Source organism: Sminthopsis crassicaudata, chromosome 1 (genome assembly GCF_048593235.1).
Source record: "Sminthopsis crassicaudata isolate SCR6 chromosome 1, ASM4859323v1, whole genome shotgun sequence".
Lineage (NCBI taxonomy): Eukaryota > Metazoa > Chordata > Mammalia > Dasyuromorphia > Dasyuridae > Sminthopsis > Sminthopsis crassicaudata.
Genome location: NC_133617.1, coordinates 695,942,862 through 695,966,653, shown reverse-complemented (window position 1 = coordinate 695,966,653; position 23,792 = coordinate 695,942,862). Strand labels below are relative to the sequence as shown.

General features: G+C 37.4%; 2 protein-coding genes across 30 annotated transcripts in view; one reads left to right on the top strand and one right to left on the bottom strand.

Annotated features, from left to right (window-relative positions):
* The window catches only part of CNBP (CCHC-type zinc finger nucleic acid binding protein), an 82,619-nt gene extending 59,310 nt beyond the window's left edge, over positions 1-23,309 (top strand). For 2 of the 29 annotated variants that reach the window (XM_074283735.1, XM_074283733.1), the window contains 6 exons: positions 711-958; positions 3,249-3,382; positions 18,537-18,657; positions 18,774-18,866; positions 19,035-19,233; positions 22,219-23,309. In XM_074283735.1, the coding sequence (XP_074139836.1) occupies positions 18,555-18,657; positions 18,774-18,866; positions 19,035-19,233; positions 22,219-22,336 (513 nt within the window). In that variant the 5' untranslated portion in view covers positions 711-958; positions 3,249-3,382; positions 18,537-18,554 and the 3' untranslated portion in view covers positions 22,337-23,309. Of the gene's footprint in view, positions 1-710; positions 959-3,248; positions 3,383-9,432; positions 10,017-13,115; positions 13,197-15,577; positions 15,662-18,013; positions 18,106-18,536; positions 18,679-18,773; positions 18,867-19,031; positions 19,234-22,218 lie in introns of those variants that run through there. The other 27 variants (XM_074283730.1, XM_074283719.1, XM_074283717.1 and 24 more) reach the window with 27 other exon arrangements.
* Positions 6,411-10,529, bottom strand: LOC141551322 (uncharacterized). The gene is made up of 3 exons (XM_074282839.1): positions 10,349-10,529; positions 8,776-10,282; positions 6,411-7,442 (listed from the first exon to the last, which is right to left on the bottom strand). The coding sequence occupies exons 1-2, from the start codon at positions 10,527-10,529 to the stop codon at positions 9,219-9,221; spliced, it is 1,245 nt and encodes a 414-aa protein (XP_074138940.1). The 3' UTR covers positions 6,411-7,442; positions 8,776-9,218.
* Positions 23,310-23,792: the final 483 nt, after the last annotated feature.

Genomic DNA, 23,792 nt, shown 5'->3' with positions numbered 1-23,792 from the left:
TAATCAGTTCAAATTTCCTCTTGTCTGAAACATTAAAATAAGCATAAAAGAAAAAAGTACTTGTTCCACTTGCAAATAATCTTCAATGTAATAGAAAAAATAAAAGTGTCTAGTCTAATCACATGCAAATGTATAACATAAATGACTATGAAAAGAAAACTAAATGAAATTAAAAGACCCAAAGAAGCTGAAAATACTGAACTTTTTTTAAAAATAAGTTTTATTGATGTCACAGTCATTTCTGATCATAAGACCTATATCTACTCTGGTTTGAATCTTCCCTTGTAATAAAAGAAAAAATGGCTGAGCAAAACGAGACAGAAAAATATATGTATCATTTTGCAAACTCAACTCTTCCCAGTCTTCTCTACCACTTTGCTTTATTATTCTCATAAAAAAGATGACAATTACTCAAGGTCCAGATTCCTTTTAGTGTTTTGATTATTTGTTTTTGCATATATTGTTCTTTTAGTTCTATTTATTCACACTGCATCAATTCATACAACTCCTCCCATGTTTCTTTGACTTAATATTTAATAAATGTAATTTTTGCTGAATCTTAATATTCCTTTACATTAATATTATTCATTCTGTAATTACTGAATACTTAGTTTCCAGTTCTTTACTATCACAAAAAATGCTGTTATGATTGTGTTGGAAAATACTGGAACTTTATATTTTTTATTTCTTTTTTGTTTTTGATTTCTCAGGACTGGAATCAAAGAGTATGAAAAGTCTAATCACTTCTTTAAAAATCATTAATCATCTTTTGTTTGAATACCACTGCTCTCCATCCTAAGAGATTAACTTTATGACAAAGAATTTTTTAGAAGAGGGGAAAAACACTTCAGCAAAACTAACCAACACATGAACCAGATGCCCTCTGCTTCTGTTCACACTGGCAGCCAGGTCCCCAGAGATCAGCTGACTACTTCTTCCCTCCAGGGTCTATGATAAGGTAACCCTGAAAGGCTGGTACCTGTAAAACTCTCTCTTATGATCTTCAAACTGGGATGTTTTATCCAATATCAATCATATAGTTGACATCAGTCACTTACTCAATAAAAATTTATTAGTCACAGACCGAGCTCTTTGCCAAATGCTGGGGATACAAAGAAAAAGTAAGATTGTCAAGGAGTTCATAGTCTAAAGGAAGAGACAACATACACTCTGTACAAACTATTTACACAAGATAAATTGGAAATAATCAACATATGGCAGGCACTGGAATTAAGGTAGCTCGGGAAAGGCCTCCCGTAGGTGAGATTTTCACCGGAACTTCAATGAAACCAGAAAAGTACAGATGAGGAGGGAGAGATTTCCAGGTGTGGGGGACAGTGAGTGGAAATGCCCAGAGTCTGGAGGGGAGTGGCAGAGCATGTGGGCAGGAAGCCAAGTGGTTGTAAAGTGCCTGGAAGGGAGCAGTTTCTGAAGGTCCTGGCTATTGGGCTGGCTGACCTGTAGGCATCTGACCCTGGAGGTTATTTTCTCCCCTTCTTAGCCTCCCTACTAAGTTTGCTTTGGGCATTGCTCCAAGTCATTCCCTTACTCGGCTGAGCTGGGTCCTTTCTGGGTACATGCTTTTGACTCAAGTTTGCTGGGCTGAGTCTTTTTGCTGCTGCATTGTTGGCTCCAGTGATTTGTCTTACTGACCCCAGTTGTTGAGGTGACCCCTGATGGCTCAATGATGGCTTTGAATGCCAAACAAAATTGTAGTTTTGAACCTAGAAGTGATGGGGAGTCATTGGCATTTACCGAGTAGGGGGTGTAACGAGATCCCTTTGACAACTGAGGGAATGATGGACTAGAGTGGGTCAAGACTTGGGCAGGGAAACCAAGCAGCAGGGTGGTGATCGAAAATCACAAACTTCCTTTCAAGGTAGAAGTGTATTCTACTGGGAAGGTCTCCAGGGAAAGTAGCATTTTAAGTGCAAAGAATGGCCGAGGCTGTGGTACACTTGGAAATTTCTGGCCCCCTCAGCACTTTCCTCCTGCCCAACCTGCAGTGAGGAGTCATTGCCCAGCTCAGCCCAGCTCAGCCGGCTGCTTGCTGGGGGCACTGTCCCTTGGCACCAGGGATTTCTCCTATTGACTAGTTGTTAAAGGAATTCCTGATGACCCTTCTGAAGGCCATAGGGCCAGAACTGGTTAATTCTCTTACCACAGACTCATTCACCTAAGATCCAGAGAGAGGAATAAATATAAAGGAAATAGGCAGGTTCATGCAGTAGCTGGATAGGAAGAAAAAGAGGTCAGATGCCCCTCTCCCAATGCAGTAGTTCCTTCAGAAACCTTAGGAAGAGAGAAAGAGATCATATGCTCATCACTATGATATGGAAACAGTTCTGTTCCTCGGACCAACCAACAAAGTCCCAGGTTGCCATGAAGCACTTACAGCCAGGAAAGGCTTCCCCACGCCTCTCTTTTGGATTGAAGCTAGAAATATTGCTCAGGTTCTGCATAATTCAATGGGAAAGGCTAATCTGAGCATGCTCCAAGGATTGTGTCCCCAATGGCTGGTCTTGACAGTAAATTCTGTATTTCATCTGCAAGGTCCTCCCACTTCTAAAAAGGAGGAGGAGGGGGGAGGGAAGACATTTTCTTTTATCTTCTTGGCAGTTTAATTACTTTTCTTGAATGATTCTAAATGGTTTCCTAGCACAGCTCCACCAATTGTGTATGGGTATGTCTACGTTCCCATAGTCCATCAATATTAGCCTGTTTTTTAGCTTCTTTGTCAGTTTGCTGAGTCTGACCAAAGCTTTAAAAAAAAAAAAAAAGGTAAAAACAAAATACCTATAAAGATAACCTTAAATGGTAATTGGCATTTCTTTTAATACCATGAATATCTTAGAAGTCTTAATCTTTGCCTTCCTATTTTTCTTATGACTTGGGATAAATCATTGCTACATTAAATCTGATGATTATTTTACATACAGAAAGAACATACTGATGTATAGTATTCCTGTCAGCAAGCACAGTGGTGTTAAAAATCCATTTACGATAGTTTATTTTGATGAGTGATTGTTTTATGAAATACCTTATCAAAATAATAGTAAATATTATATTTTAACCACAGCTTTAGCAAATACATAGACTATTTCTCCATAAATATTGCACCACATCAGGGAATCTCACAGTGCAGATCTTGCAAAGATGACTCAGCCTTTGAAGGAGGGTGTTGACTGTAGCAATCATTAAGCATCCAATGCCAGCTCATACATTAAACATTTTTTTTTTCCCTTCAGGACTGAGGAAATTTCGTTTCCTCCCTAGTCAGAGGAAAAAAAAAATAGGAGAAAGAACGGCTAAAAAAGTAAAGTCTGAAGATTCTCAGAAAGCAGCACTGGCTTTGGCCAACAAGAAGCTATTCTCTTTGAAGGTAACATATGACACTACCCAAAAAACCAGTTTTCCTGAGACTTAGTGATGACAGATAATACCTTAAATACCACTTAGCCAAACTTTAGAAATGCAAAGTTTGTGAAGTAGTTTACATGAAGATGATTGTCCAGTTTCAGTACACAAATACTGTGCTGCATTAAGGATCTGAATGTTGTATTAAATGGAAATGTTAGAAACATTTTTTAAAAGAATATTCATGGATAAACTGTCTTCCTATCCCCCAGAATAGGAACTAGTAATTATAGTGCATTTTATCTAGATGATAAGTCACAAACAAGTTTCATTGAAGGTCCTACACTATAGGATTGGGTCTACAGAGTTTTTAGGTGGGCTGTTTGGACTTCTAGGTTGTGACATTATTATTTCACTAAAGAAAACCATCACAGAAATAAATCAGTTCTAAGGCCATTTGTTGATTATATAAATCCAAATGTGAGAAATCTTCTCAAACTTTAAACTAAACTTGAAAAAAAAAAAACAAACAACACTTCAAAATCCCAGAAAATAATTTGAATCTTCCAAAATGGTACTCAGTGAAATAAAATTATTATGGGAGAATATTATTTGCTACATGGAAGCACGTAGCAATGAAATAGCAAGACATGGTTTATACCTGATGAGGACCATGGCTTGGTCCTAATTAAATGTATAAGCCAGGGTACCTATTCAATATACCAGATATGATTATATTACCATTCATTTGAACAAAGAATATTTTTCTGCTAATGATATCCATCCAGGACACCAAATGACAGATCAGAAAATTATTTAATGAATACAGAATTAAAACAGACGTAGTTGGATAGTCTTAAGGGATATTTCCAATTATCTATGGTTGTTTCAGGAATTGCCTTTTTCTATTTTTCAGGACATTAAAGTGAAGGACCCTCTATCCTAGACTGTGTTGGAAACATCCTGACAAAATCTTACTTTTTGTCTCTTCTTTTTCAAGACTTTAAAAACTCCTCTTTAGACTTTATACAGACTACCAATATAATTAATATAATTAAATTAGATCATAATTTATCCTATATTTGTTTCATTTTAGTCTCCCTGATAAGACATGAAAACCCTTAATTCTTTTTGATGAAATTGGTGACCCCCTAATCTTGACAGAGACATCTTGATAAGAATTGGGAAGTGAACTAGTTTGAACAAGTAACTTATTTATAAACCTAAGTAGGTCATTTTTTAAAAACCTTGTCTACACATTCTTAAAATCTACCATATGTAGGGTTTCTCTCATGAACTGTTTATGCCAAGAAAATTATTCTAAGAGTATTTTAATGTCACCATATAAGAATATGCAATTAAACTGATTCATCTAGTAGTACTCTATGATAATTAACTCATTGATCTTTATGATACCACAGTAGAAATATAGGAAAATATATTTTATACCTATGTAGATTGAATGGTAATCTGCTGGACATTCCAGTAAAATAATGTGAATAATCTTAAAGAACTCTAATGCAGTCATAAAAATTTGACTGATTTTTATTTTTCATTTGACCCAATTAAAATTTAACATTGAACATCAGTGTAAGGATACTAGAAAAGTGATTTTAAAATATTTACTACATTTGAATTGTATTTAGTGGTAGAAAAAGAAGTTTAAAGAAAAACACTCAGCATTTCAAACTATATTATAGAGATGTGTCTAGCATGGTACATTGGATAGTATTTTGAGTAACCTGAAGAATTTAGAAGACCTTAGTTCTAGGTCTTGTCCTGCCTCTTACTAGCTGTGTGACCTTGGATAAAGTATTTAAAACATGCTAAATCTTTGTTTCACCATTTGTAAAAATAAGGATGTTAGAACAGATTACCTGTAAGAGTTTTCAAATCCTGTAAGTACCTTTAGTTATCACAGATAAAATATGGATTTTAGTCCTTTTAAAAATAACCCTCCCTTCTCCACAGGTAGGTATACATTGAAGTTAGAGTAATTATCATTATTCCACTATTTAACTTTTTTGGTAATTTCTTAGCTCAAGCTTCTTTATAAAACTAGAAGGAATACCATTTTCATTATACTGTATCTCATTTTTAAAAGAGGAAATGTGAGAATATGTAACCAATTTTCAGTTATTTATAAAGTATTTATTGCTAGATTAAGAACATTGAGGTCTAACTGAAATCTCTACATTGTTATTTAATATTTTAAATTAATTTCTTATACTCATAGCTTACCATTTTTGCACAATGTCGCTTTATCAAATTAATATATAAGTTAAAGAACTAGGTCTTTAAAATATGAGTTCCTGATTTGGAGTTTAACCTATTAAGCCTATTAAAACATAAGGCTTCAAAAAAAAAAAAACCCAAACCCCCACAGATATATTAATTGCATTTCCCTGTTGAAAGTTGGAGTTCCTATGGTACTATGAAGTGTTTTAGTGACTAAAGAGATTTATACTGACGGTAATTCAACAGATGTACATTTGTTAACCTCTTAGTAATGTTTACCAGGGACTGAATCAGGGAAGGGTTAATAAGCGAATTTGCCCTTTATAACATATAATATTCATTTTGATCCTATAATGAATGGAGCTATGATTTCCACTGTGGGACCTCAACAATACAGATGGGGACTTACTAAGATATAATTTCTGCCCTGTAACTCCTATCCATGTTCTGCCTGAATTCCTCTACTTGGGTTTCTCCAAGCACTTTCTAGTTGTATGGGGCAAGTCAATTAATTGGAGTTTTCCCAACTTAACTCGGTTGTTCTCCTGTGAAAAGTGGATAATTACATTTGGCTTTGTAAGGAAAGAGCTTCACAAACTGTAGCTATTTAAATATAAATTATTATATTGTGAGGTCCTAGGCAGCTCACAATTTCACTTTAAGTTCTCATCTGGAAAAGACAGTAGTAAAAATTATTTCCTACCCATCTCAGGGTATTGTTTGTTACAAGATTAATAAAAAATAAAGCGAGAGGAAAGAAAATCTAAAAAGCTATGTAAGTTCCTTGAAAATAAGACCATATGAATAAAAAAGTATTATTTACATATTGTTGTATTTTAATAGGCAAATATCAGATATACATAAATAATGCTTGTCTTTAATATGACTAAAAAAATGGGAACTAAATTAATGTCTTTGTTGTATTTCCATGGAGAAGCAGTAGCATGGTTTTTAGTGAATAGAGAGGCTGAGCCTGGTAGTGAGGGACCTAAGGACCTATTAAATGTTATTGAGGACAATGATTCAAGGGAAATCATTTCTCAATTTTTCCTTCACCTATCTCGGACTAAAAATATAAAGTAGTTGTCAATTTGTATTGGCATAAGTTTCTGAAAGTTATAGGTCATTTAAATGTCTTAAGGCTTGTTCCTCTCTAAGGCCTCAATTAAGAACTTAACTCATCCAAGAGTGTGGCAAGCCCACCACCACCAAACTCCAAGTCAAGTACCTGATAGGAGCCTTTCTCCCTTTTAATTCTAGCTCTGAGAACAGTAATGGGTAAGTGTCATGGATATGACAAAACAGCTTCCAATGAACCTTCTTCCGGACTTCCCTCTAGAGTGTATGGGATGGTCTAGGACTACTCTTGATAGGAGGGCTGACTCTCCATCTTTGGTTACCTGTCACCTTGTTCTCATCTGATCACTCTAATCATATGTTTTCTGTAAATGCTAAACTAGTTAGAGTAACTGACAGGCCTTAACCTGGTTGTTGACAGCCTGGCAAGGCCTCCCCAGTTGGATTGGACCGAGGAGAACAATCTGTTCCAAGAACCACGAATGCAACTGAAGCGCTTAAAGCTTAGTCGGAAATGGCAGAAGCCAAGGGGCTGCCTCCCCTGGACTTCTGTCTAGCCTGTCCTGCCACTGGACTTTCCATAACTCTGGACAACTTTGTGCAACTCTGCCACATTTAAATCTAATTCACCCACATATCAAAAACATCCTCTGTGATATGGGTGGGACTTTTCAGAAAGGAGGGGCAAAGGCGAATGAATCCCTTAGAGGGGGCTTCAAGTGCTCGAGGATGTGCCCACTCCCCTGGGTTTCCCCCGTTTAGAACATAAGCTTCTTTTTTTTTTTTTTTTTTTTTTTTTTTTTTTTTTTTTTTTAATTTTTTATTTTATTTTATAATTATAACATTTTTTGACAGTACATATGCATGGGTAATTTTTTACAACATTATCCCTTGCACTTACTTCTATTCAGATTTTTTCCCTTCCTCCCCCAACCCCCTCCCCCAGATGGCAAGCAGTCTTATATATGTTAAATATATTACAGTATAATTTAGATACAATATATGTGTGTAGAACTGAATTTTTTGTTGCACAGGAAGAATTGGATTCAGAAGGTAAAAATAACAGTTTACATTCATTTCCCAGTGTTCCTTTTCTGGATGTAGCTGGTTCTGTCCATCATTAATCAATTGAAATTGGATTAGTTCTTCTCTATGTTGAAGAAATCCACTTCCATCAGCATACATCCTCGTACAGTATCATTGTTGAAGTGTATAATGATCCCCTAGTTCTGCTCGTTTCACTCAGCATCAGTTGATGTAAGTCTCTCCAAGCCTCTCTGTATTTCTCCTGTTGGTCATTTCTTATAGAACAATAATATTCCATAACATTCATATACCATAGTTTACCCAACCATTCTCCAATTGATGGACATCCATTCATCTTCCAGCTTCTAGCCACTATGAAAAGGGCTGCCACAAACATTTTGGCACATACAGGACCCTTTCCCTTCTCTAGTAGTTCCTTGGGGTATAAGCCCAGTAGTAGTATGGCTGGGTCAAAGGGTATGCACATTTTGATAACTTTTTGGGCATAATTCCAGATTGCTCTCCAGAATGGTTGGATTCTTTCACAACTCCACCAACAATGCATCAGTGTCCCAGTTTTCCCACAGCCCCTCCAACATTCATCGTTATTTGTTCCTGTCATCTTAGCCAATCTGACAGGTGTGTAATGATACCTCAGAGTTGTCTTAATTTGCATTTCTCTGATCAATAGTGATTTGGAACACTCTTTCATATGAGTGGAAATAGTTTTAATTTCATCATCTGAAAATTGTCTGTTCATATCCTTTGACCATTTATCAATTGGAGAATGGCTTGATTTCTTATAAATTAAAGTCAATTCTCTGTATATTTTGGAGATGAGGCCTTTATCAGAACCTTTAACTGTAAAAATGTTTTCCCAATTTGTTACTTCCCTTCTAATCTTGTTTGCATTAGTTTTGTTTGTGTAGAAACTTTTTAATTTGGTGTAATCAAAATGTTCTATTTTGTGATCAATAATGGTCTCTAGTTCTCCCTTGGACACAAACTTCTTCCTCCTCCACAAGTCTGAGAGGTAAACCATCCCATGTTCCTCCAATTTATTTATGATTTCAGAACATAAGCTTCTTGAAAGCAAGCACACAAGGTCTCATGGTGCCGCCTTGCTTGCACCAGTGTCCCCAGGGTTTAGCAGGGCACCCGAGAAATGCCTTTTCTTTCACTCAATCCTATACCCACGAAATCATAGGTCTTGGGGGTGGAGGCAGCGTTTAACAGCAGTTAATTGTTCCCCCAGTAATTGCTTTTCAGTGTAACACGTTTACTGCCTATTTAGAAAAATGGTTTCAAAAAGTCAGCATGGGGTAAAAGTGCCTTTGAGTGAGAATGGCGGTGCTTCGGCTACCAAAAAGCCTCTCCGAGACCTCTCAGGAGATGGGCTCCCGGGGAGGGATTCCTCCTGCCTACTGCTCTCTATCCTTTCAGGGAAGGGCCTCGCTTGGCCTAGCTGCCGGACAGCGGTTGGTCGCCAGTGTCCCGAGCGGCTAGAGGGTCCAAAGTGTTTAAAACAGGCGCGAGGGGCGCATGCCCCGGGTTTGTTCGGACAGCCAGGCCTCGTGGACTCCCCCCGGGCTGAGCCCGGCGGCTGCAGGCGGGACCCGCCTCGAGGGGCCGTTACGGGGTGGGGGGGGGTGGGGGGAAGCGCGCTCATAGAGCCGCACTGTGACACGCGCCGGCCGTGCCCGCGCCCAGCGGTGCGCAGGGAGCTCAGGCCGCGGGCGCAGTCTATGACCGAGGCGGTGATGTGCGCATCGCCTCCGCAGACCCGCCCCACAGCGACCGCCAAACCAGGCTGGGGAGCGAGGGGCCTGGGCTCCCTCCCGGGCCCTGGCGAGGAAGGACCGACCACCGGGAAGGGAGGGCGGGCCGCAGGGCACAGCGGACCCCCGGGGCGAGGCTGGGTCTCCACACACGGCCACGCCACAGCCGCTCCTGAAATGGGAACTGATTGAGCGAGGGACTGGAGGTTGTAGCGGGAGGGGAGGGGGCAGAGGGGAAGGCGGGAAAGAGAGAGGGGAGGGGCGAGCTGAGGTGGAAGAAGGCGTTGGAGGGGGGGGGAGTCTCCTTTCCCTTCGGACGGCGCTGATTGGGCCTCCGGAATCCGGGTGCTGATTGGCCGCGTGGGCGAGGCGGAGGGGCCGTGCGCAACGGCGTGTGTGGGGCCGTGTGCAGATCCGCGTGTGGCGCAGGCTAGGACCCCGAAAATAAACAGCCGCTACAGCCGCTGCCGTCCCTCTACTCTTCTCGGAAACTGAAGCGTCCGACCCCGCTTCCGCCGCGGGCCCTCTCCGACGTCTTAGGTAACCGCCCGCCTGGCTAAGGGGAGCGGGGCGGAGGTCGGGCAGGGCCGGGGCCCGGGCCCGGGCGGGCGCCCCGAGGCCAGCCAGCAGGGAAGCGGCTGCGGCGGGTGGGGGGGGGGGTGCTGAGGCGGCTGCGATGGCGGCCGAGCTCTGGCCCAACGCCGCTGCTGCGTCAGGCGGGAAGCCCCGCAGCCGCCTCCGCCCGCCGCTGCCCGTCTCCTCGACCCCGGCCTCGCGCCTACGGCGGCGCAAGGGCAACCTTCGCCCTTCGGCCCGTTAGGGCCGGGCGCAGGCCCCGCGCTTCTAGGCCGCCGGAGCGCGGGGTCGCAGACGATAGAAAGGCCGGTTGCGGCGAAGCCTCTGGAGCTCGCGGCCCTGGGGGGAGGGAGGGAAGGGAGGAGGGCCGCCTGGTTGATGTGGCGATGAGCCCACGGGAACATGCGGGAAAGGGGCCATGTGGCGGCGGGAAGGTGTCCTGGTTGGGGGGAGGGGTGGAGGCTCGGCGCCGGCCATGTGCTCGGAGCGGAGGGCCCCCAGCCGGAGCCATGTGCCTCGATGGGCCCTGGCCGCCTCGCTTGGGGGCGCCTCGTGGCGAGGCCTGTGCCTTGGGAAGTTTGGTTCCCCCGGTAGTCTTTGTGGGAACTTCCTTGGGGCCTTGGGGTTATCTGAAGCAAATGATTTACTTGTCTTTATTGACATAAGGCGCTGCCTTTTTTTTTTTTTTTTTTAACATGTAGTCAAGTTCTTTAAACAAGTTTAAACAACTAACAACCCTAAAACGCACCGGTTTTTGCTGGATCTTTCTAATCTATTCAAAGCATTTGTGCTTTAGAAAATTATTTTTATTGTAAGCTGGTTTTTCAATGTTGGATTTTACAAGAATTTAAAAATGTATGTCTCCATATCCGGTCACAAATGATTTTGGAACTAGATGATCATCCAAATTGAGATTATATTTTGTATAAAATATAGCCATGTCTCCACATGTTAACCACATGGCCTAAACTAGAGGGCACTTTAAACTAAGGCACATCCGGTCAGAGGGTCCTAAAACTCCCCATTTAAATAATTGTAGCCTAAATTGGTTGTGACTGAGGCAGTTGGTAGATTAAAGTACAGTTTTACCTACAAAAAGAAAGATGGGAATAATATAGGCCAGTGAGAAAACTGCAGCAGCTTATTAGGGTATGACTGCATGCTTTCGGTTAGTAACTTAATTAAATTTAAAAGTCACAGAATACTATTATCTCTAAGGTTTCCCTAAAACCACTTTCCCGGTGTCTTCCTCCTCTCCCTCAATTCCCCAATCAGTGGCCTTTGGCCTGTGTGATGTAATTGGGGGAGGGGTAAAAGGCTGATATCTGCATCACTTCAAATAATAATTTATGCTCTTATGAGGTCATCTTTTTTTTTTTTTTTTTTGAAAGCAGGTTTAAAGCTGTTCAGTTTAGAATATATTCTATGAAAATAACAGAAGTACTGAATGTAATATTCTTCCATGCAGAGGTCACTATTTTGCCGTATTTCACTTTAATATTCTTTTGAATTTTGACAATTTGCAATAATGCAGTTTTCAGCAAGGTATGTAGACTGCCTATACAAAAATTGGAGTCAAGTCTGTAAAAAATGTACTATCATGTGATTATTAGGAAGAGGGAGAATGATTTTTTTATTTCAGGTATAATAAAGTGTGTATGACTACATTTTTATTTAGAAATTGAGTGCCCTCTAAATGATATTTAGTGTTCTGCAAAGCACCATTGTCACAAATGTTCATCATTGGTAATGGAATTGATTCTTGCTGGTCTATTCTGCGGAGTAACTCATGTCTAATTACAGATTCATATTTTAATCTGATTTCTTCAGGTATTTGGTAAAAGGGAGAAATTCAGTGGTTTTCTCTCCCCCACTTTAAAAAGCAGTAGTATAATTGTACTCTGGGGGGAAAAAATCAAATAAAGAATTTACTTTCATCCGAAGTCTTAGTATATGGCCTTTAACAATTTTCAAAACTTAGTGTACTTGACCACTTGTTTAATGTAACCAATATGGCATACAACTAAATTCTATCTCAACCAGGTACATGGATTTTAATATATGATTTCATCTGTCCTAAATACTATGTTGAGCATATACATATATATATATATATATATCAAATTACTAAAGTCTCTTCTGGTTATCAGGATACAGAAGGGTCAAATTTAATCTGATTTGGTCAATTTCTGTTTTTAGAATATCTTGGTTGTGGAATGGACTACTCATTATAAATGGGGAAAGAATGACTGTGCACTTGTATTTTGATATAAATAGCTATTAAACAAGGAGAGCCCTATATATTCATTTCTACCTTTTGGCAGTTAATATAACTAGGGTTTTGGTATACTGGCACCTCCTATTCCCTACACCTCCCTAATCTATGGAACCTTGGATAAGATGTTTAAACTTTGGAGCCTGATAAAAAAATCTCTAAAAATAGAAGGTGGTACCTTTTTCTACCTTAACTTAGGTTCACATCCTTCTCTTCCCTTCTCCCTGGGATCTCTATTGTCATGTTAATGTGCAGCTGATTTATTTCTTTGACCATTCTGTTGGACATTTGGGTTGTTGCCAATTTTTTTTATTTCATGTGGTCTGACTAGAAATCAAAGGTTCTGTAACCCAGCTATAGATTATCTCTTGAATTATAAATTTTAAATTGGGCCTCACGGTGACTCATTCACTTTTTTTTTTTTTTTTTTTTCCTCTCCCAATTGTTCATCCCAGTTCTGGGCCAGCACTCATTTTGCTGATAAGGAGGGGCACCTCTGCAGTACCACCAGCCATTTAGTAGATAGTTGTTTGGGGAAGGTAATGGATCCTGGTCATCATATACAGTTGATTCTTTTTCTGTTACACTACTTCATTTATCAACCTATGCTATAAAGAATTTTCATATTATAAAAAGCCTGCCTACCTAATTAGTTTGTAACCTTATTTACATAAGATAAAGAATGATGCCAGTTTTGGGGTGTGAGCTAACTCTTAAAATCTTGCTCAGTAGACAATATATTTAATTCAATGACTGATTACCTTGTCATTGGCTTCTTATCAGTTGCCTTTGCCTAGGCTCCTTCATCAGAGGATGGACCAATGAAAGGAAACTTAAAAGACAATTTTGAAAAATTTTCAGCAAGTTTGGTAAGATTTGAAGGGGAGAAGATGGAAACTATTGATTAAAATGAAATTTTGTAATATTTCTCTGTAACAATGGAGCTCATAGGTATTCTTGTTAATTCAGGATTGGCGGTAAGAAGAAAAGGTGTTGTACTTAACTAACATTTTTATCTTAAAATGAAAGTAATAATTTTTTCAGCAGGGAAAGAAACTAATACATTGAAGGTTAAGATAAACTAATCTGTTTTATGCCATTCAGGGAAAACAGCCTGTACTTTAACTTGAACAAATTGGAATATCTATTAATAAATTTGAATTATTTGGCTATACAGATTATAAAATAATTGATTCCTAGACGAACAAGATATAAATCGTTTTCCGCTTGCCATTATTTATGTGAAAAATCTGGTTAAAAGCAGGAAATCAAATTATTTGGTGTTGTATGTTCATAAGGTAAGAACTGATACCTAGAACATGCATTTGAATTTCCTTGGCACTTTAAATAGAAGAGTTTTATAGTGACTTGAAATATAAAAACATACGTGTGCCTTCTGGAATATTCCTTCATAAGGAGATGACACCAGGATACATATGCCCAACACTCAAGGTTAATGTGCTGGCATAGTAGACCCAAATAGTTTATCTTACTTTTTTATCTTGTTCAATGTTAGACACTTTTGGGGAAACTTGTTTTTTGGTTTTTTGTTTGCTCCTTTTTAACTCTCAATCTATAGTAATTGTCCTAACAATACAAATAGCCTCACTTTAAAGAATATGTGGCATATATAATCTTAAACTTGAAGGAAAGAATGTGCTACTTTTCAAAGAGCTTAGAAGTCAAGACCACCCTCTTCTGATCTTTGGCCCATTCTAGCAAGGGACAACTTCATTTAGACAGATATATAGGAAAATAGTAGGGCCTAACCTGAACTGCTTGTTCCTTTCTCTTAGTTTGTTCCTTGGCTAAATGCCACTGGAAATTATATGTATGTTGACCTATTTGGAGAGTTAACAAATATGGAGTCATTGAATGGTGGGTAAAGAAATCTGGAGGTGTTGGAAAAATTTGGGGTGAACCTAACTTGCCCAATATTTGAAGGAGTTTTGCCACAGTGACTTTTATTTAGTATTTAGCAAATATATAATTGCATATGTGTGTAATAAAGGGAGCTTTTCTAGATTTCTGGTTTTCTCTTTTGAACACTTAGAATTTTACATTCATAGTTAAATTCAGGCCACTTTACATAATTGGAGTTTGATTTCTAATCCTGGTTTTTATAGTTCAATTTCATGAAACTTCAAAAGAATTTTAATTTCAAGCATGTTTTAAAAGCATATAGTACATTAGACACTAATGTGACTTGAAATGCAGCAATGTTAAGATAAGGTATTAGTTCCAAATAATCAGTGGATGGTTGGAAAATAATATATTTTGTTAATTATTGATTTGATAATAAGTAACATTTCATTGCCTTTCTAAAATTTTATTAATGGTGTCTGTTGCTTTCACAAAGAGAAACTAGATCTGTATGTATGCATCCTAGACAAATAATGTAAATCACCCAACATGCATCATGTTTTAAAAGACTTAATATATAGCTAAAGATTTAAATTAAGAAAGTAATATAGAATTTCCTTTTATTAGAAATTTTAAGTTTTCTGAATTGATTTGAGAAAGGTAATTTTGTAATTATAAATACAATATTTCAGCTATATGTTATGAAGAGGGCATTTGAATAGGAATTTTAAAATTTAGAGTCCTGGGTTTAATAGGGGATAATAATTGACATATATGCAAAATTCATAATTTTCCAAAACTTAACTTTAATCAACTGAGTTTCAGTTATAGATGGCCAATTAGTCTTGGTCATAAAGAGTTTTGAGGACTGCCTGGCTAGCTTTGAAAAATATGTCTCAGTACTTGGAGAGGTCCCCTTTACCCGAAATCACAAATCAAAGTTTTGACTAAATGACACTGGAAAATCTAACTCATTTATATATATGTCACTTAGCCCTTGTAATAAGAGAAAAATTGATTTTTAAAAGAGCAGTTCTGTAAAAGTAGCCAACCTCTTAGCAACTTTTACAGTGTTAACTAAGAATTCATTATTGAGTTAGCCCTATTTAAAATAAGCTGGTAGAGCTTTCTTACTCAAAGAGCTCAAGTTCCGTTTTGGCATTTGTGCAAATATTACAACTTGTAAACTGGGGACTAGAGCCACAGACAATAAAGACCTCATTTGCTGTTTTCCCCTTGCCCATCTTGACTCTTAAGCATTGTGTTGCCTCTGCACTTTCCCCCCAACTGCTGAAAATATGAAATCTTCAAGCAGTGGTATGTATCTAAATATAAAACCAACCCAAAACAATGGTCAACTTTAAATTGTACTCATTTTGTTGTATAGGAGGAACTCTACTCAGTGTACAGTGTCTGAAAAGTAGCCACTAAGTAGCAGCTCTTTTTTTGGATGATCATATAATTCCCTGTGGTAAGAGTCTTCCTATTATGTGCAGATTTTAAATTTGCCTCCTTAAGAGGACCATTTTTGTAAATACAAGTGCATTTTCTGTGGCATTGTAGATATCTCCACCTATACTTATCTATAACTGGGTTTAGTAGTGCTTCAAAGAAATTTTAAGACCAAAGCCAGGTAGAAATAATGTGAAGTAAAATGTTCTGAGTTATTGTTGAGGAGGGAATGAATTAGTTTGACTGTGATATACAGGCAATGAATGTTTGAGGCTTCCTTATATTAAAATCCTTGTGTTCTTGACTTTAGTGCTGGTATTCTTAGTCTATACATTCTATAATTGCTTCTTTTCAAAAGTAGCTTGGCACCAAACTTAAAAGCTTTTAAGCTCCATGAACTAATCTGTAGTTGCAGAAATGGGCAGGTATAGAGGCATATTATTTTTGTTTTAGCATATGTGCTTGAGGTTGAGGGAGGTTTACCTTCCATTATATAGAACAAGAAGTCCTATCAAGTTTAATAACAAGGGATCCTGGATAAATTTTATTTTTAATGAAAACATACTATTTTTTTATTTTTATTTTTATTTATTTTTTTTTTTTTGCTAAGGCATTGGGGTTAAATGACTTGCCCAGGGTCACACAGCTAGGAAGTGTTAAGTGTCTGAGACCAGATTTGAATTCAGGTCCTCCTGACTTCAAGGCTGGTGCTCTAACCACTACACTACTTAGCTGCCCTGAAAAACATACTCTTGATGTTTATTGAGCAATTCATAAAATACTATCATGATGTTGGTTATTGGTTTGTAAGCTTATTTTTTAAGAATTAAAAGATGGGGTATGCATTAGCAGTGTTGAGTCAAAAAACCCATTTCTTATTTTCTGAAAATGATTATTGGCAGAAATTAGAGAAGACTGAGATGTGAGAATAATCAGATAATTCTTTCATTAGAATCACTTGCTATATATAATTGGACCTTTTGAAATTCATTGGTATTGCTACCCAATCAAATATGAATATTAGTATCTTGAATTTGTGATTGTTATCTTAAACTGGTAAATAACTTCACATTGTCCAAAATGAGGTTAAACATGATGTTAACTTAAGAAAAATGTTTTGATCTGAAATACAAATTATAAAGGTTTTATAAATATGGGAGGATTTAATAAGACAGTGTGATTTTTAAATAACTTATGATTGGAGGAATAACTAAAGATCTACAAACTGAGAGCCTCAAGGCATGCTCCTTTCAGGTAGTCTGGATTATCCTGACTTTATCTTGCTTTAATGACATAAGGCTAAGTAGAGTTGTCTAGTACATTCTTAGGGTCTCCAAAGAAAACCTAACTAAAAAAAACCCCAAAACTATTGGAAATGAACATGATCAGTTGGAAACTTAATCTTTCCTGATTGAAATGTCTTGGCAAACTCTTGTTCCTATGAGTGTGGTACAGAGATTCTATGATAGTTGTAACAGCTATTTTCAAAAGTAAGCTATTGAGGTACAAATCATTCATCTTAAGGCTTTTGATACATGATTTATGACATAAAAACCTCATGAACTTAAAGCAGTCACAAAATTTTAGATCCTGGAAATATAGTTAAACTCATTTTTCAGATGAGGAAACTGACTTATAGAGGATGACCAAGAGTCAAACTCTGCTTGTGAAAAACATTCATACATTCTAGTGCAAATTTCCATTTTGGTGAACTCTTACTATTTAGGTCAGATAGAGATAAAATTTTATGGTAGTTAAGTACTTGTTCAAATCATTATGGAACACCACTATTGCTGGAATTTATGGACCTTTCTTTGTAAGGAGAATGCTGTTCTTTTAATTGTAGACAAAAAAAAATCTGCAGTTGTGATACTTCATATCAACATTCTATAAGAGTTGCATTTGGTATCAGTACTGAGAAACTCCTTTTATAATTTAGAGAAGTATTTTCTCTAATGTGTTTTTAAGTTCTTTTTCCTTTATTGATGTGAATTTGTTTTCTAACATGTAACTACAGCCCCAGAATCAGAGCAAGCATTTTATCACAATTTCAATGAATTGCTCATGTTTAATGTATATGGTTGGCTTGCTGTCTAGGGGAGGGGAGGAAGGGAGGGAGAAAATTTTGGAGCACAAGGTTCTCTAAAGGTGAATGTTTCATCTTTGAATGCATTTGGGAAAAAATTTTAAAACTTTAAAAACTATTAGATTTTAAAATGGAATATTAGTTCTAAGTGCGTTAGTGATTCATAAAGCCTCATACTTTGAATTCTTTACATTTGCAACTTCTGTGCTTAGTACAAAGACAGGTGTTCTTTCAAATTTTTCTAATTAGTTATGTTGTTTTAAATTTTAAAATAATCTCTCTTAGTAGAAAAAGCATTGAATTTAAGAACCAGGAGACCAGAATTCTAGTCACTAGGGTTACTGTCAGCTACCAACTACTACTATCTTTCAGTCTAGGTAAGTCACTTAACATCTGAAGCAACTTGATCATCAGTAAAACAGATAGAAAATACTTATTGAATAAGAAAAAATACACACATCAAAATGCTTTTTTAAAAATATACAGTAATTTTATGAAGCCATGCAGTCTTTTAAAAATATCTTTTGTATAATTGTATTGAAAAGAATTATTATAATCTTTTACTAATAATTTGTAAGCTGAGAATATTTAATTTTCTGTACAGATTCCTAAATCACATGGTTGTTCCACGTAATCATACTTTGTAAAAAAAAAGAAAAATTACTAATATGAGAGGGGTGTCCTTCCCCCTTCCCTAAATTTTTTTTCCTGGACATTATCACTTTCTAATGGAATATTTTAAATAGGGAAAATAAAAAGACTGAAAGTTATTTCTGATGTTGCAATGATTGTATTCTTTAATGTTTAGAAGATCTTAAGTGCAACAATGAGCAGCAACGAGTGTTTCAAGTGTGGACGCTCTGGCCATTGGGCCCGAGAATGCCCGACTGGAGGAGGCCGTGGCCGAGGAATGCGGAGCCGTGGAAGAGGTGGTTTTACCTCAGCGCGAGGTATTTTTGTTGGAAAAAATTTTTGAAATTTCAAAACATACAATTACCAAGGTTGGTCTAATCTCCCAACTCTTTATCTTTCCCATCTGTAATAGGTTTCCAGTTTGTTTCTTCATCTCTTCCAGACATCTGTTACCGTTGTGGTGAGTCTGGTCATCTTGCCAAGGATTGTGATCTTCAGGAGGATGGTAAGTATTTAACACTTCCTTCCCCCCCTCCCCCTTCTCCTCTGCAGAGTGGTAAGCATAAAAAAAAAAAAAAAAAAGCCTGACTTGTGTAGTATATTGTATAAAGTTCATCTTCAATTTATAAAGGTTTTATAGTCTTGGGTCTGCCTCTTTTCCTTATTGTTGAAGCCTGCTATAACTGCGGTAGAGGTGGCCACATTGCCAAGGACTGCAAGGAACCGAAGCGGGAGAGAGAGCAGTGCTGCTACAACTGTGGCAAACCCGGCCACTTGGCTCGCGACTGTGACCATGCAGATGAGCAGAAGTGCTATTCATGTGGAGAGTTTGGGCACATTCAGAAAGATTGCACCAAAGTGAAATGCTATAGGTAAGGATAGTTATGGAAAAATTAAGGAAATCAGTGCCTAAAATGAGCAGCTTTCTTAAGTTATGACTTTAAATTTCCTGTACTTTGAAGGAACTGTGAGTTTGTTTGTAACTAGGTGAGAATGCTGACTTTGTTTTAAGAGTCCTCTTGTGATATGCGAGCTGGACTTTGGGCACAATGAAATAATCGGTAGCTACATACACTTTAATATTTCCTTATTTTACAAGTGGAAAGGTCATCTAAAATGATAATTACAATCTCTAGCTGGATTTTGTTGGATACCATTTGTGAAGTACTTAGATCCCATAGCTCCTTATGTTCTTTAAAATATGGGACACAGGGTTTGCTTGTTTAAGATCAACACCACCTTTTATCAGCATCTGGTTTGGACAGTGAGAAAAAAGTGCAACGGGATAGTGGGTTTATTGAGGAACAATATGGCTGCATGCAAAAACTCCTACTCTTTAGCTTCTTCCTTTTCTTCACCTAGAAAACTTAAGAGTCATAATTTCATCCCTTCCTGGGCATTTCTCCATAGCAGCATTTCTCTTAAGCAAAAGTGTTAGCTCACAAATTCTTTCTTCCTCCCCTCTTCCCTCTGCTCTATAAATAATGTATTACCTATTTCTATGTAAGATGTCCCAAAAATTCTAGTGCATTTTTGGTCTTTTAATAGTTTAAACTTCATTACTGACTTTTGGAATATCCTCAGTATGGGGGAAGGCATAGGATGTTTGGTTTAGACCTAGGATGAGCTTGAAAAGGCCTTTCAAATTCACCTCCCTTAATTTATCATTGAAAGATTTGGAGAATAGTGTTTATATAGTGCTTTTTATTATTATTATTATTATTATTTTTCTTTTTCTGAGGCTGGGGTTAAGTGACTTGCCCAGGGTCACACAGCTAGGAAGTGTTAAGTGTCTGAGACCAGATTTGAACTCGGATCCTCCTGAATTCAAGGCTGGTGCTCTACCCACTGCACCACTTAGCTGCCCCACTTTTTATTATTTAAAACAATTTACATATTATTCACATATCTTTACAACTTTAAGCAGTAGATATTGTTATTCCCATTTGACAGATGAGAAAGCTGAAGTAGAAGTGACTTGCCTCTGGGTCACATAGTAAGTGATTGAGGCAAGATTTGAACTCAGGTCTCACTTGGCTCCCAGGCCCAGTGCTCTGTTGTCACAGTATCACCAGATAAGATTTATCTGGGGGTCAAATAAACCAGGGTCTGAGGTGGAAGTCAACCATCTTAAAGTCTTCCTGACTTAAATCTAGCAGTGGCCTGTCTACTACAGTATGCTGTCCTCAAGGATATTGCCTCCCATTTTTTGATAAAGAAACTGAGGATCAGATTTTGCTATTTGTTTAGTTATACAATCAGGATACCTGGTTTTAACAATAGTCTTTGGATTTCTGAGTTCAGCATATTTTTGTTATGTCTGCTGTGTGTCTGGTGGGTGTAAGGAAGGCTTTTATTGGTTTAATTTTAGGGGGGTCGGTTAAATTTTAGGTGTTTTGGATGATCTTCTGATTGAATTAGGAGGGTGGTGGGTAAACTTATTTTGTAATTAATGGTGAATTACTATCTTTAGTTCCTCTTGTATCTTAACACTTGAAATTTGAGTTCAACAGTGTAAAACATCAATTAAGAGGAAAATTTTGTTGATTTAGCCAGTTTAATGTCTTAAGACATGCAATTCTGGGGTATGTATTGTGTCAAAGTATATACCTTGATAAAGGTTATTCTTCTAATCACTGTTAAAGTTTTTTTTTTTTTTTTTTTTATGGAAATAGCTTTAAAAAACTCAGTTGCTGATTTTACGTTTTGCCTGGTGAAGTTAAATCAGTACATAAAACTTGAATTAATGTAATTAGAGGTTTCATGTTTTTACAGATTAATATAATAGGAAATGGCTGATTTTTGGTGTTTAGGAAAGAGACATTGAGTAGTATGTTTTAAAATCATGTGATGGCTTCAGTTTAAGGTTAAAATATCTTGTGGTTTAGATTTACTGGAATATTAGTATGCAGTTGAATTAAGTTAGGGATCATGGGCTTCATACTTGAAACTTTGGTAAAGCTTGGGGGAGGATTGGTGTCCAGGCATTTTCTTCCAGAATCATTTTTATAGATAGTTTGGTCTGGCTTAATAACTCTGGTAAAGAATGAACCTAGTGATGGTGATTAGTTACTAATAAATTATACGAGAGAAACTATCTCAACAAGAACTTATCAGATCTACTAGGTTGGTAGTAAAGTGAGGGCTTATTGAGGGTATGTGATGTGTTGTCGTTAAATTCACAGTCAGTGCCAAGTTTTTGTTGAAGCGCAGTGTTCTTGGAGGAAGTGAGGTACTTTTCCTTATATAGGCATTAAATCAACAAAAAAAACCTATTGATGGCAGTATTAGTGTAGGTGAAAATGAATAACAATTTTGGGTTATAGCAGGGTTGTTAATCTTTGACAAAAGGATTGTGCTTCTATACTGTTGACTGTTCTTATTAAACTTGATTTTTCTCAGTTCTGACTTGATTCTTAAATGGATCTATTACATATGTAAGTTTTGCTAACTTAAAATATCCTTACAAATGTAACCATGTCATTTTGTGAGACTGTATCAGAACATAAACTTCCCTCTCTTGTTACAATATAGAGTTAGAATTAAATGTGCACAGAATTATAACAAATCTGGGCCATTCATGTGGATTTGATTTTGATTGTTATCAGAGTGAACTTTGAATGAATTAGGTATAAAAAAAAGCTTGAATAGAATAATAGTACAAATCAATTTCATTACCATTACGTTTCTTCCCCTAGTTGCTTGATTAGTGTGATTGTCTTGTCTCTAAGAACTAGTAGTGTTTGTCTGGGGCGCTAAACATCATAGCTTTAATTTTGTGCAAGGGCTAATGATTAGGTAGACAATTTCACATTTTGTGAGCATCAATGTGAAAACTCTTTAATTTCTTTTTTTAGGTGTGGTGAAACTGGTCATGTAGCCATCAACTGCAGCAAGACAAGTGAAGTCAACTGTTATCGCTGTGGCGAGTCAGGGCATCTTGCACGGGAATGCACAATTGAGGCTACAGCTTAATTATTTTCCTTTGTCGCCCCTCCTTTTTCTGATTGATGGTTGTATTATTTTCTCTGAATCCTCTTCACTGGCCAAAGGTTGGCAGATAGAGGCTACTCCCAGGCCAGTGAGCTTTACTTGCCGTGTAAAAGGAGGAAAGGGGTGGAAAAATCGACTTTCTGCATTTAACTACAAAAAAATGTTTATGTTTAGTTTGGTAGAGGTGTTATGTATAATGCTTTGTTAAAGAACCCCCTTTCCGCGCCACTGGTGAATAGGGATTAACGAATGGGAAGAGTTGAGTCAGACTAGGAAACCCTTTCTGGGTTTCTTGGATGTGATCCCATGCAGGAGGTAAAACAGATTTTGGAAGTGTCTTTGAACTTCCATAAGTAACTTTAATTGTAGTATAATGATGGCCTTGGATTGTCTGACCTCAGTAGCTGTTAAATAACATCGAGTAACATCTGTATCAGGCCCTACATAGAGCATCTAAGTCGAGTGGGAGTAAAAAGATGTATATGCCTGTTAATGGCCATGAGAGAGAGAGAAATCAGGATTAAAAACCTAAACAGTAACAACTCCGTCGCAATGTGAATGCTGGAGATACAGATGGTGAAGGCAAGGTTTGGAATAAATTTTTTTTCAAAAACTAAATCTAAAACCCAGAGTAAACATCAATGCTCAGAGCAAGCATAATTTGGAGCTATTCAGGAGTTGCAGAGAAATGCATTTTCACAGAAATCAAGATGTTATTTTTGTATACTATATCACTTAGACAACTGTTGAGTTTCATTTGCTGTAATCAGTTTTTAAAAGTCAGATGGTAAAAGCAACTGAAGTCCTAGAACATAGAAATGTAATTTTAAACTATCAATAAAGCTGGAGGAGGAAGGGGAGTTTGACTAAAGTTCCTTTTTGTTTATTTCAAATTTTCATTAATGTACATAGTGCAAAATGCCATATTAAAGAGGGGACTGTGGAGGACTGAAAAGCTGACAGTTTGGACTTTTCTTTTTGTACTAACTCAATCATGTCTTCAATGGTTAAAAGTTAGAGATTAAAACATGGAAAAGGCATGGGGTTAAAAATTGTGTCAGATTATTTTGCAAAAGAATAGAAAATGTTTAAAGCTTTGGTTCTTATCACTCATTTACATATTCATAATAGAGTTCTTTTTAGGTTTTACAAAATTCTAAGTGATCTCAACACAGTTGCTTCAGTTTAGCCATTTATATATATATAATTGATTAGTCTTTACGTAGAATGGAATTAGAGCTGGAAAGAACCTTTAGAAAGTTTCCCTCAATGATTTTCTTTGGGGTCAAACCAGGGATGTAGGGTAGTGACAGAGCTGTAATTTAAGTTTAGATCTCCTGTTATTCCCTTGAACTCAACTAGCACAGTGCAGCTCTGCTTTGGATGTAGTCAGAGGGTCATTTGGGGAGGTATTTTTCACTAGGTCCAATACAAATAT

Bases quoted from the DNA above. Each gene is read 5' to 3' on its own strand.
- LOC141551322 (XM_074282839.1), bottom strand. From the start codon at position 10,529: ATGGCCGGCGCCGAGCCTCCACCCCTCCCCCCAACCAGGACACCTTCC. The intron at 10,283-10,348 runs GTCTGCGACCCC...AACGGGCCGAAG, and splicing joins CCGCAACCGGCCTTTCTATC to GGCGAAGGTTGCCCTTGCGC.